Source organism: Lissotriton helveticus, chromosome 2_2 (assembly GCF_964261635.1).
Source record: "Lissotriton helveticus chromosome 2_2, aLisHel1.1, whole genome shotgun sequence".
Taxonomy (NCBI): domain Eukaryota; kingdom Metazoa; phylum Chordata; class Amphibia; order Caudata; family Salamandridae; genus Lissotriton; species Lissotriton helveticus.
Window position 1 is genome coordinate 246196075 of NC_136060.1, and position 14893 is coordinate 246210967.

At 42.4% G+C, this 14893-nt stretch overlaps 1 protein-coding gene across 2 annotated transcripts in view; it reads right to left on the reverse strand.

Moving 5' to 3' along the window:
• TBC1D19 (TBC1 domain family member 19) overlaps positions 1–14893 on the reverse strand; it is a 1159927-nt gene that overhangs the window by 80256 nt on the left and 1064778 nt on the right. For both annotated transcript variants that reach the window (XM_078678973.1, XM_078678974.1), the window contains one exon: positions 2108–2199. In XM_078678973.1, the coding sequence (XP_078535099.1) occupies positions 2108–2199 (92 nt within the window). The remainder of the gene's footprint in view (positions 1–2107; positions 2200–14893) is intronic.

Genomic DNA, 14893 nt, shown 5'->3' on the forward strand with positions numbered 1-14893 from the left:
ACATAACATAACATGGTGATTTTGAAAGGCCTTTTGGTTTTCAGAAACAATGAAAGGGCTTGGAGCTGAAACCTTAATCAGACAAGAGTGTGTTACTACAGAAATGAAAGAGGAATGCAACTTGACTTCCGTCTCTTTGAAATGTAAATGTTGCCACCCAGTCTAAACACATGACCATCAACATGTCATTTAAATCTTTGATGAATATAGGCAGGCATGGCTCCTAGGGTTTTTTAGAGGCTCGCATTCAGACCAGGTACGATGTGACAATCCCCCAGATGCATCAAGCATCCATTTTGCGATTCCTTATTAGCGAAAAATAAGGAATCGCTAATAAGGAATAGCAAAATGGTATGCAAGAAGAAATCACTTTAAAAATAGCGATTTCTTAAAATTCCTTAATTGTGATTTGCAAATTGCGAGTCGCAATTAAGGAATACCTCCCCATTCATTCCTATGGGCCTAGAGGCCCATAGGATTGAATGGGAAGAATTTTCAATTTGCGAATCGCAATTAGCGAATCGCAAAATGAGAATGCGATTTCAAGGGTGCAGGGGTGCCCAAAGGACACCCTGTTGCACCCCTGAAATTGAACTGTGCACATATGTTGTGCACACACATGCCTTAGGGCATGTGTGTGCGCAACATGAAACTTTGAAAAATGCACTTTAGTGCATTTTTCAAAGTTTTTGCAAATTACCATGAAGTTGTACTTCATGGTAATTTGCAAGCCCTATTAGCGAAATCGCTATTTTTTAAACTTTAATGCATTGCATTTAAGGGATCTCAATTTGAGATTCCTTAAATGCAAGTAATCGCAATTTAGCGAATTCTCAATTTGCGATTTTTGCATTTGGGATGATGCATCCCAAATGCAAAAATACCGGTCGCAAAGGGGCAGATTCTGAGAATCCGCCCCTTTGCGAGCGGTTTTTAGCTTCATGCATCTGGGCCAATGTAAACTACAGTAAAGAAGAGTCAACAGTAACCTTAAGTGTTTCCTTAATGCTGAGAGACATATCAAATGAGCTGAGAGACAACAACACAGTGAGGACATGGCAGGATGAGAGGGGGAACAGGGATTGAAGTTGGGGAGTAGTCACAAGTAAGGGAGCAGGAAAACACGTGAACTTGCACGAAGTGCTGAAAGAGAAAGAAAGAAGTAGTTTTGCGAAGGGAAGCAATGAAAGGATACAAGTCATCGGAAGGTAACACAGCTATGCTCCAGGGAAGTGACAAATACAAGAAGAGAAAGGCCACTGAATAAGAAGGAAGAAAATGAGACTGACAAGAAATTAAACCGCTGCAAGTATTGGTGTTGTTGAAAACAGGTGTTCAACAGTTGGCAGCTAAAAGCAGAAACAGTAGTCTATGCTTCTCAAAGGTCATGCTGAGCCTACCAGCTGCTACACCAGGAGGCAGAGCACTTGTTTCATTTGCAGAACAGTGTCAAAAGGGCAGTTCCAGCATCGTCTGCCCTGCCTGACACCCATCTAAGGATGCTTGCTTGGGTAGCAGAAGGCAACCTGTCGGGGTCAGTCCTATGACAACTGCCTTAAGGCCGGTTCCAAACCCTGAAACTGACTGCCAGACATGATTCTGTAAGACTGGCAAACCTCAAGGCCTCGCTCCTGCGCCACTTGAGCATATAGAATCCCTCAGGTTCTCTGAACCTGAAAGGCAGACATGTACTCCTGATGCAGCTGCTCAATCTGATGTAACAGCACAATCAAGGACTCTACTGCTCGCATCTGAACTGGATGGGAGCTGTGCTACAAGATACAGCATTGTGGGCAGTTTAAAGTATACAAGGCATGTTTTATCCACAGAAGATAACCGCATTTGAAAATGTGTTGTAATGTAAAGGATAGTGAATTAATTAAAAATCATTCCAGCAAAAGTACTGATTTGAAAAATAGTTATTTTGCAAAGACATAGGAACACTTAGCAAAAGTAAAGTTTGAGACTTGAGCATAACTTGGAAAGGTTGGTCATAGGCCTACTGGGGGGCATGAGTAATCTCTATCTCCATTTAAATATTATATTTTTCATCAAGGAAAAAGGAAATCATTATGAACAACTACATATTTGCAAGCAAAATACATACGGTTGGGCTCCAATTTCCCGAAGATGATAAAAAAGTTGCGGGAGGTGGGTCTGAAGGAGGGACTCAAACAGCAAACACAATGACACAATTCCCTAAGAAAGAAATATACATATTTAGTTCCACATTGATTATTTTATTACCAGTGCATATCAGTGAATTTGCAAAACAGAAACTGTTACTCATCTGATAATTGATGCCTCTGCTTCTATTAACACATGTTTTGAACTCTTGGCACTTTTTGGAGGGCTCAAACTTTGACAGATGTTATGCCACAGATGCCTATCATGGAACTCTCATGTGGTACTGGATACTCTAATTATGTCCTTTGTGCACCGCAATCATTGCTTCTGAATTTTTATTCGCTTTCTAATAGAGATGTAAACGCTGCAAGTGAACTGGAGCAGGTAGCTGGGCATGGCTGGAAGAAGCGGAGCTAAGACTATTGCTGTACTTAAATTGTCATTGCTCCTGCATTGAGGCATCTTCCACTTCTTAGGAACCTTTTAATAAGCAAGAACGTTTGTGAGGATCAAGCTCATATGGCAGGTGAACTTCCACAACCAGTCTGAAAATATACATGAGTTCCATTAGTGCAAACGGTGTATAACCACAGACCATGTTGCACATCCAGGTTATGCCACCTGCACATGAGGGAAACAATGATACCGTGAAAATAATAGGAGAGTCAATACCTGGTTAGTAAGGAACCTGTAAAGCACCTTGTGCATAATGTATGACGGTATTCCGCACCCGGAGTCATGCTGTTCCTTCACAGCGCCGTCATTAGAACAAATGCATCTTTACTGAGCATTTGTTCAGCACGCATGTCGTTATAACGACTTGCCTTAGGGGGGGCGCTAGATTTTGGAATGATAATTTACTATTTAAACTCCAGTATGCGCAACAGTAGGGAAGGTGTTGGACTTTAAATCCAACACCATTCCACCAATGCGCCCCCCCCTAAGACAAGTCGTTATAACGACTTGCATGCTGAACAAATGTATACTATAGACTTGTTCGTTCTTTTGCAGGCGCTGTAAAGACATAGCGGGATTCTGGCTTCGGACTGAAGGATGTTTCCCCCTTGTGTATCAGTGTAAATTTGATAAAACCATGGGTATGTTTATACACAAAAACAATCTAAATTTTTAAAACAAGTGATTATTGAGTATTCTATTTCATAGATAGCATGCAGGAAGAAGAGAAAGCTCCTTCTGCTGAGTGTGGAGAGTGGTAATACGTAGACCACGAGTATAAAAGATGAGCAAGACCCTTACCAGAAAAACAACAGAATAGCCTAGTGAGCCGACACAAACATCAAGATCATCCAGTGGAAGTCAAGTGCCTAGCCTAGAAGCCACATTGTTCTTACATCTGAGAATGCCAGACTCAACCGAAAGGCCTTTGGTAACCTTCAATAGGATCGAGAACAGAAATCATTCCAGAACTTCAAGTGCAGTGATTTGCATCAGTCTCAACTCTCTGACATTCTGAGAGCCTTTACCAGCACCTTTCCTGCCCAAGACGCACACTGAGCTTTTTCTGTTAAACCACGGTTTTAGGGTAGTGCCATGTTGGCTGTGACAGGTTGCCCTGATCCTTGAACGATCTGAACCAGCCCTCATGGGTGTGGAGTTTAATAAAATATCTACTTGTCCATGGGGCAGGTTGTTTCATAAATCTACTTGTCCTGTATCAAAATCCAATTCTCACTTTGGTGCCATGTAGTGCGGCGACAAATTATGGCAGCAATCTCCTTATACAATGGCTCTGATATAGCCTCACCGATTATGGCAGGAGTCATACCATAGTAGTGTTTGAATACTTGCAAGCCCCTTATTTTACCACGTTTTGGCAGATCTACATACTGGGACTGAAGAAAGTGGTAAGCAATAGTTCCAGAGTTAGAATGCTCTTTTGAGTCTGTACAAACCTACTAACTTGCATGTTTTAACCCCTTGGCCGTGGCGGTAATTCCGCCGCGTCGCTGGGGGGGGGGCCGCGCGGCGCCGCCATGCTGGTGACGGAACCACTCCATCACCAGCCACGGGTGGACTGTGCTAATGACGGAGTGGTTCCGTCACGGCCCCGCCCGCTCAATAGAACGCGCCGCGCAGGCGCGGCTGCCGGGCCGTGATGGAACCACTCCGTCATTAGCACAGCCCACCCGTGGCTGGTGACGGAGTGGTTCCGTCACCAGCATGAAAGGGGTTAAGGGTTTTTAACAACACTTCTCTAATCTTTTCCCATACTGAGAAATGTCAGAAATTTACTCCTGACAATGGCAGACGTAAAACTTCTTCGAGAGTTGGGAAAAAAGTGGTTGGAGGGAAAGTGAACTTGCAAATACTCAGATTTTCACATGAGCAGATCTACATATGCATATTTGCTCATGTTAAAATGCAGTTCACAGATATTTTCTAGGAGTACTATTTCTTGTCCTACGTCTGTAGATTCTTGGGAATTCACGAAAGCCATATAGCTGCACTTAATGCAAGGACATATACCATGGGTGCACTTTTGAGACTTTCTTTAATAATTGGCCCCCTAATTTGGTCTGGTGTTGACCATGACCTCTTGCGTTTATTAAAAATCTGTCTCTCTCTCTCTGTATTGGTTGGCTCCACTGTGAGTGACAGCATTGTGCTCTCTCACAAGGAGCATATTGGCACACAAAGTAGTATTGTTCAGTGTCAGTAACCACTGTGGCAGTGTGTGCTTTTTGAGACCAAAAACACATTTTGCCAGTGTTTGTTGTAATGGTGAGGGTCCGGCAGCTCCCACACCAATAAGGTTTTACAAAAACCATGCCAAAACAAGTCACTCACTGACAAATCTAAAAAGATGACCACCAACTTCAGACCTACTGACTTTGCCAATGGTTGTTTATTTGTGTTTCCCATAGTCTTATTGAAACTGGTTACACTGACTTTCCATTATGAATATCTTTGGGAAATACCAGCATGCATCAACACGTTACTAAATGATGCTGCAAAGAAAGGTACCTGAAATTTTACAGTAGTTTAGCAAAATGTTTTTCCTTCTTTCATTTTTTTGTGAACATTATATTTTGGAAGCAAAGAAGCATCAATCTTGCTTTCGAGCTTCTGCAAATATTTGCATCAAATAAGAGAGCATTCAGGGAGCATTATACATAGCCTCATATTGCTAAACTTTGAAAACGTGTATACACATTTTTATCCTGGAACCACTGTCAGAAGTGCAGTCAGAGCCTACAACATTTACTTAGAGAGTTAATCCTAATAATAAAGGCTTTCAATTAATGAACCATAAATACAAGTTTGAACAGCATTAATATATGGACAAAAATGATCTTGACTGCAGACAGTGCCCTTCTCTGATCCATAATGTGGTACCACAAACTGGCAGCCAAAGGGTTTGTGCTGCAGGGGGTTTGTCCTACATGTCCCAAGGGCAAAATACAAATGAAAAGTGTTTTCCCTTGAACCTAGACAATATGTCCTGGGTATCTGGCTATAGGAATTCCACATCCTTGGCCCTGTAGTACACATGGTTCAGTAGAAGTTGTTTGAAGTCACAGTATCACGCCTGTCCGGAATTGGCATAATGAAAACAGTAGTTCACTGAAGGCTCATTTCAATATTAAAATTTCCCTTAAAGGGAAGGCATAATCCATCCAGATAACAATTCTTAGTTTTAAGTGAAGTACTCAATACATTTATTTACACATAATACCATACTACAGTACGTACAGTGCTCTAAAATAGTAATGGCATGATGCAAAAACAGTGAGTGAGTGACAGGTGCGTATACATAAAAATACACGACTCTGAGCTCATGAAGATTATTTGCCAAAGAGGATCAACAAGTCTTATATTGTCTATAGTCGACTGCGTTTTGACCTCCAGGTTACTACGAGGTGATCATCAGGACAAGGGGACACAGTAGAGCACCGTGGTATGGAATACAATCAAGGAACAGTAATTACACATTGTATAATGTGTAGATTGCGGAACTCAATTAAGGGAGAAGCAAAAACGTAATAGGGCTGAAAGGACCCTGGCGGGTGGACAGAGAATGCAGGGGAATGATTATTCAGGACCTGCAAGGTAACAACTGAATAAATCAATGAATCAATGCAAGTGCAGAGGGAGATGGATGAATTTCGGGAAGGGTGCATTCTTGACAGATTGATCAGCTGATGACCATCCATATGGCTTGATAGCATGGATCCAACCTAGCAATCACTAAAATGTTAGATAGGGTTGAATTAGAATTAGAAGAGCTTCATTCAGAAATGGTGGCATCTCGCTCTGAAACAGTAGAACAGTCCTTCAGAATAAAATAGATGACCAAGAGGCTTGGTTGGACTCTCTGCCTTACATATTATAGATAATTCTGTAGAGAATTGATCATTGTAAAACCTTTGTTTCTGTATCTCGGAAGCTTACATTGTGAAGAGGTGTTTTAAAATTCAGGGGTTCATCTGATTTTCGGACACAGAAAGCAAATGAGTCATCCTATAGGCAGAATCTCCATTGGCCTCCAGAAGAGAAGAGATTTATGTTTAAATCCCTTTGTCTGAGGGAGGGAGGGCAAGAATGGGTTGGGATTATTTGCCAACCTTACATTAGCATCATCATGTTTGCTTCTCTCAGTGGTCTTCGGATTCACTGGTTACTGGGAAAGCCGATGCTGGCACCGTTTGTCTCTTTTGAAATGCCAATAAAAAGAATTGAACCATAAATCCCTCTGTCTGGTCCATCAAGTAGTCCATGAAAGAGGTTTCTGTCAATGCAGAAGAATTCCAGATATACCACCCACACCGTTTGCTTTAGTCTGTCCAAGACCGCAACATGGAACTCCCCAGGATTAACATCTTGCAAGGATGTAATTTTAACTATTTAGCAGCCAAATTTTGGAACACCCTTCTCCTTGCTTTGAAAGAGACCCCGTCATATTTTCCTTTCAAGAAAGCTTTCAAAAATATTTTTGACTGATTAGTAGAGGACGGTATGCGAATAATTCTTCTTAGCCTTAGCACTAGTACACACTTTTTAGGCAAACGTTTGCGTTCTTTAGCATTTTTTAACAAAACATAACATCATCAATAAAGGCACACCATAGACTATGAGTCATCAATATCAGATTCTAAAAAAGAAAACTTTTGGTATAATTGGGATACTGACCACTGTTACCCTACTGCATCGGAACAGTTTAGTGGAGATTAATTACAGCAGTTTATAGTACAGCTTCACCCATTGTGTGGGACAAAATCCATCCATGACCCAGATTCATGGTGTCCTGTCTTATTTCTTACTTAGCAAACAATACCTCCATGTGGGTCATTCTTATTGTTAAGGCAAACATTTAATTTGTTTGTGATTGTGGAATGTTTTTGGGTGAGTTTATACACATTTATACAGGAGCGATATCACTCGATCAACAGTTAACGAGTTAGTGGATCTGAAACAAGGAAACTAAGACACTTCAACCTATCACACACACTTCAGTCACCAAGTGGTAGAAGCCACTTGGCCAGCATGTTCTACCAATGCCCAACATAAGGAACTGGCAGAACCATTCTTAGAGGATGCTATACAGATCAGCCCTGTTTTGTTCTGGCATAGCTTATGGGGCAAAACTGGTACGAAGTTTACTAAAGAATTAATAAAAGATGTTTGACACTTCAATACAGAGACAGGATCACATGGTCGACCTATATTAAAAAGCTCTTAACAACAGTAGATAGTAATATTAGTATTGAGGACACAATCAACATCTTGCTATACAGCAAGAAGGAACTAAAAACTATTTTATGGAGAAGAGGGAGGTCAACAGGATATGCGTGAGAGTAGAAAACAATCAGTTCTTCATTATTGCTTAGGACCCATACACGAAGGTACTCTAAGTTATGTATTAGCTGTGCGAAACATTCAACACAGATTCTACCTTACGAGATTAGGATTTGGTACTTTGCATCTTCAGGTTGCCTTTCCAAACACAGAGGTTTGGTCAAACATTCTTCCTAAATGCCCGTTGTGTTGGCAAATCCAATCAATCCACTATGCATTTTATTCTGTTTTGAAGATTTGATAAGGATCTAAGACAGCGATTTTTAAGACCATTGTTTAACATGGGGAATTATATTTATTATCAGGAAGCTTTTAAATATATTTGTGCTTTAGATAATGTGGATAGTGGGCCATGAGGAACGCAGGGATTATTCAGCACAACAGTGAGGGTAGAAGCCTTTTATTCCTGATGTCCCTGGGCCCGACTTACTATGGCTCCTGAGCAAATGGGCCACGTACTGCTTCTGCATTTGACTCTCAGTGGCAGACATGAACGAACGGTGGACACAAGTTAGTGAACACGACTCATAACTCAGAACGTGCAGCAGTAGCAATATATCAATGACCTGTCAAATACTTATTTTTAGAATAAAAAGTATTTTATTTCTAACTCTACTCATAAAAAAGAAGATTACCACATTTACATACATCAACACATTTCCCCCTTGAGGTCGGGGCTCTAGTGTTTCCAAGGCAGATCCCTGTCCCACCCGTTTCTTACAATGTGATTGGGGGCATTTACTGGTTGCCACACCCAGGAAATGTTCACTAGCAGGCTTCAACTTAAAAGTATACTCTGACTCTTAGCAAACAGTCAAAGCATCTTAGTGCCACAGCGCTATTATCAACGAGCCCCCCAGGGTCCGGTAGGCCCATTCTCAGTTTTACCCCTTCCACCAGAGAGGACGCGTGCAGCGTCTTAAAGGGCTGGGCGCCCTAATCCGCGGGCACTCTCACGGCTCCCGACCTGCTCGGGAAGTTAACTGCACATGCATTGTGCATCACCACTAGGCTGTACTCTGAGCCTACAAGGTCGGCCCCTGAAGTGATCAGAGGTGTTTGCGCACTCCTCCAGCAAGGTAAATTTCCATGTTCCCCAGAATCGGGGGGGGGTGATTCCGATGCTCCTGATCTCGATCACAGTCTTGAAGTAATGCGTCCACAAGCGCCTTCCTCCCCATTGGGATTTAAAAATATGGGAACCACCTGATTAAAGTCTGAGGCAGAGCAAAGTGTTCAGGATGGGGCGTGCCAGCAGAAACGTTTCCTGAAAAATTCAGAGTCCTGCCCATGTAATGCCCTGAGCAAATTATGTTTTTGAATGACACTATCCAACAGACGTCTTGCCTTGGGTTAGCCAAGATCAAAGACATGAACAATCCGTCCATACCTACACAGACACAAACAACTGTCAAAATAGATTCCTAAACAAGACACAGGGTTTCACATTGAATAGGCCACACCCAAGATACGTTCAAAGACAGCATTCCGGAATAGTAACAACATACAGTGTGGGGAAGTTATGCCTTGATTGGCTACAAAGATCTACACTTAAGGATGTAAAGCAACACTTATCTTTACTTAAAGATGGCGCTGATCTTAGGGAATTCTTGATAGGACCAAGAAAACTGCATCATAAAAGTTTTATATATGCTGGTATCTATGCTGCTTATAATGAAGCATGGAAGATTAACCAAGCAGAGACTGCAGAACGAATACGAGAAATTGATCGTATTAATTTAGAGAAAAATCTCTCTGTAGTTGACAATGGGTTAACGACTCTGTTGTCCAGGATATATTCATTGGACAGCATAGTGTCTTCTGCCATAAACATCATGGAATAGGACTTGGTCAAGTTGCAACATGGTCAGTCGCAATTACGTTCTATCATGCTATTGGGCCGTACATTGCAAAACCTTCATTCAGGCTATGTGCCTTGGCGTTTAATCAATACTACGTCACTGTTTTCAGAATTCAATCTCCCTGATAAACAGATCAAATTGGCACAAAGGGGAGCAGACTATACGGTGCTGAACATTGAAAAACTGGAAAGATTGCCATTTACGGTAGCAGAGAAACCAGCTACTGAATGGATTATACATGGAACAATCACTCTGCCTGTTACAATTTTCCATTTTCAGTATTCCCTAAAACACATACCAGCAGGCATATATGAAAGGTTGGATAAAGAATACATCGAGACATCCTGGGAATTACCATACACAAACAGATGTTGGAGTGGGGGACGTGAAGTGTTTCTTAGCGGTTCAAACTGTGAAAATGCACTAAGCGGATCTCTCCTTTGGCAGGGTATAAACTTACATGGGGCCTGCGATGGTTCGTCTAACAATTTATCCTGCCACCTGCAAGTTTCACCAGCTGCAGTGATTGATCCAATTTTTGGACAACTTTCAAATGGAAGTTACCTCATGTTGAACGATCACAGCTGCTGTGGCATGTTGCCAGGAATACCATATCTAGTAACTGTGTCATCCAGGGTCACTTGCTGTATGCAAGTATTGTTTCCAAAAACCAAGTTAGTAAGGGAGTCGCCACTTTGGCCTTCACTGAACATCTCTTCTATACAAATTGATACTCTAAGCAGAATGAAATCAATTCTTTTGCAAAAAACTGTGCCACTGACCACGGCCAAAGAGACCTATGATCTGCAAGTCGCAAGGACTTCTGCCGAGATACATGCCCTCTTGACTACAAACTGCCCTATACATTTTTCAGAAATGTTATGTCATATAGCGTAAACATGTCTGATATGAGCGGTATTGTACATCTATTTAAGAACGTATGTTCCGGACTGTTAGCACCTTTTCAAGCAGTCCTCGGAATATTTCCAAACTTTGTGCACTCTGTGTTTGGCAGACTGCACCTCCTTTTGGGACTCGTTGCAGGGACACTACTTTTGCTCCTACTGCTGCGATACGGCAAGCCAAATCACAAGCGACACCCAGTTCTCAATGGAGACAACTCTACTGGCGATGAAGTGTCTTGAGCGCATAGTTCAAATTTTGGGACTACATTGTGTACGACAATTAAATACCACATTGTCATTTAGACCAATCGGCAAGATTGCATCTTACCTGTTCTACGATGCCTGCTATGCGGAGAAGAATGCGTGCTAGACATCTGTCTGACACTTCCATCAGTCATGCCAACGGATGTTGACACTTTGCTGGACCCGGTAACGGCCCATGCGCAGTGTTGTCCCCAGCGGCTACCAATTCTGATGACGGCATTCATTGAGATCTCACAAACGCAAATTGCAACTGCTGAGGTACGAGAGGAAACAGGCGCGCAGGTACCATCCAATTCGAACATTGTTAATGCGACCAATGCGGACGGCGATGCTTCACATCTATGTGCGATTAGTGTTCTGGACAAGGTAATCCAATTTCTTTACAGACTTAGAAGATTTGATGTTTTCTCCAAGCACTAGCACTGACATTTGAGTTCGGGACACAGTGTTCTGAGAGACTTTGAATTTGACCTCAGCAGTTCGGGCTGGACTGTTCCCATGAGGCACAGGGTCAGACTGATTTGCATATGGCCATGTCTGAACTGGGGTGGCAGAGTGGGCTAAAGAACGGTGATGGATTAATCCCAGATCTGTTGACTGGGTGTGACTGTTTGATTGGTTCAGATGCTCTGTCCATCACCACCCCCTTTTGTACCAATTCTGATGCCGGCATTCTTTGAGATCTCACAAACGCAAATTGCAACTGCTGAGGTACGAGAGGAAACAGGCGCGCAGGTATAATCCAATTCGAACATTGTTAATGCGACCAATGCGGATGGCGATGCTTCACATCTATGTGCGGTTAGTGTTCTGGACAAGGTAATCCAATTTCTTTACAGACTTAGAAGATTTCATGTTTTCTCCAAGCACTAGCACCGACATTTGAGTTCGGCACACAGTGTTCTGAGAGACTTTGAATTTGACCTTCATTTTCCAAAACAAGGTACTAACTTTGGAACTCTTTTACCTATGATTATTTTTTTTCTCCAAATTTGTATTTTTCATTTGTTGGCACAAGTAATCTGCTTAAAGTAGAACTATTCATAGAGAACAAGCATTCTTTGAATACTTCCAGAGACAATATGTGACCTTGTCCACATACAAACAGTTTCTGTTATCTGACATGAAATGGTTTCTGCCTTTTTTCTTCTGTATTTATGAGCCATTTCATAAATGTATATTTTCGTGATTCATTCATGTTTGCATTTCAAATGTCGAAATATGCTATGAATGAATACTTGCTTTAATGTGTACAGCACCAATGCATTTTTTATGCTTACAACCAGTTCTAATGCATTTTTTATGTATTTTGGAGGGGTAATAGCACTGCATGTGTAGATATGTTTTAGATATGTTTAGACATGTTTAATAACGTCGTACGTAAGAAAGTGGAGTGGGTGTTGTATTTCGATTTAGATTTCGTATGCATTTCCCGATTCATGCCCTTATATAGGTACATTTCACATTGCCCTTATATAGGCATAGAAATCCAGCCCTTATTTAGGCATAGTCCATGCTACTCAAATACAGGCATGGCTACTTCCATCCGGTCATCTACATCACAACTATTTCTTGGAAAACCAGACTCTTAAGCTAAAGGGACTTCCCCTAGCCTGGATATTGATTTCTCCAAGAACTAATTTATTATGCACGAACATCTATTCCTTAGGGGTTCATCCATGACGTTCATATGCCCGACTTTACGTCAATACTGCCACTCCTAAACACCTTCAAGGTATAAATATACCTTCACTTGCTATGGCAAAGCACGGTGTGGTTCAGTGCAGTTCGACTATCTACTTGCACGACGCAGCTCGCTACAGCAAGTGCCGAAGGAAGCCAACTCTCCAGCTGACGCACTGACCAGAAGCTGTCATCCTCCTGCCGAGAATCCAGCTCCAGTGTTTCTGACTCCCCTTGCGGGGTGGTGGGAAATCGAATACCGAGAAAGAGATACCAACCTCTCCCATTCTAAGGTATGGAACTGATTAGAACCTAGAGAAACCTTTGGCAATTCTTGGCAAAACTAAACCTATGCTAAAGACAAAAACCTACTTCTTCCCTCGTACTAGACCTAGGTTAGGTACACTGGGGTAGGCGTATTTTAGAAGCACCAGTTGAGTATTTTAGCCTGTTATTTATGTATGTATTTTTATATAGATATCATAACAACAGACAATGCTATTACAGTATTATTTCATTTTACTTTGCAATCTGTCTAACGATTGTAGCAGTTCATATCTCTTGCATGAGAAAGAAGACTGTTCAATAAACCCTTTTTATTGAAACGCCCATCTCTCTATTTCGATGCAACTCTGTAGAAACGAAGCATGCACGATTGACTGAGTGAACTAGTTATCTATTGTTTCCAAAACTATGAAGATATTGTTCCGGTTCTAGGGGAAACAAAGTTGTCATGTTTATGCCGTTGTCAGAGACTAATCCCTATTATTCCAATGCGCAGAGCCTATTGGGAATTTAGGAACTACACTACAATTCAGAATTTGTAGATCATGGCACTGCCACCTCTGGGGTTATCTGGGCACTGGGGTGCGAGGTCTCTATTGAAAAGCCAGGGCTTGAAGAAATGGCGGGAAGAGGGAATAAAAAGGCAGAAAAAGGCAAAATTGAGGACTGTAAACGAGCAGAAAAGGCAAAACATAGGGCAGAAAACAAGCAGCAGAGGGCAGAAAAAGAGCACAAAAGGCAGAACAGAGGGCAGAAAAATTAACCAAAAAAGGCAAAACAGAGGGTGGGAAAGGCAAAACAGAGCAGAGTCTGCAATGCTATGCGTAGATGAGCACCATCCTAGAGCAAGAGACTCAGTTCACTATTAATTAGAGCAAAAATAGCGTCAGGTATTTTGAGTATACGTATTCTGGAGTGTTACCATTTTATACATGGCGGCTCTTCCCATTATAGTCAAAGGAAGCTTTCTCCATCGTTTCCCATTGGCCTGGAAGTTTAGCACCACCCTTCGTAGATTGCGGTCTAAGCGAAGCCCCGGGTCGGTGGTAATATAGAGGCCCAAATAAAGAAATCCTTCTGTGGCCTGTCACAGGCAGCTAGGGTAGGTGTATGACAGGGGTCTCCACTTAACGGATGGAGGGTGGATGTATTACAGTTTATCTTATAGCCAGCGTAGCTGCCATATTCATCAAAGATGTGTAAAAGGCGGGGTAACGTTTCAGCGGGTTGCGTGACATAGAACAGAACATCGTCCGCATATAATGAGATGCTTTCTTCCGCGAGGAAGCCACCTAAACCCACGGACCACAAAAGCCAGAGGCTCCAGTATAAGAGCGAACAGTAAGGGGGATAAAGGGCACCCCTGCCTGGTGCCCTGCTGTATCGGCCAATTAGCAGAGAGAGTGCCATTGACCCGGACTCGAGCCTCAGGTATGGTGTATAATAGCACTAGCCACTCTAGGAAAAATGGGCCAAATCCCATCGCTTCCAGAGTTCACCACATGAAAGGATAATGGATCGTGTTGAACGCTTTCTCTGCATCAAGCGAGAGAAGCAAATGTGGACTATCACGACCCCGTACTGTGTCCATCCAGTTAGCTAGGTGGCGCAAATTAAGACGTGTAGCACGCTTAGGCAAAAAGCCGGATTGATCTCTGTGGACTAATGGGGGAATCACGTTCAATAGCTGACGCGCAAGAATCGTGGCCAGGATCTTGGTTTTAAGATTAAGAAGGGAGATGGGGCGGTAGGACCCACAGTCGTCCGGGGGTTTCCCTTCCTTGTGAATAACTACCACTGTGGCTAGACGAAGATCCGGCGGCAGACATCCCTGTTCCTTTGATGCCAGGAACATCTTGAGGAGATGTGGCGCCAACAATGCACTGTTCATTTTGAAAAATTCACCCGGCAGGCCATTTGGGCCTGGGGTCTTGCCTGCCTTCTGTCCGC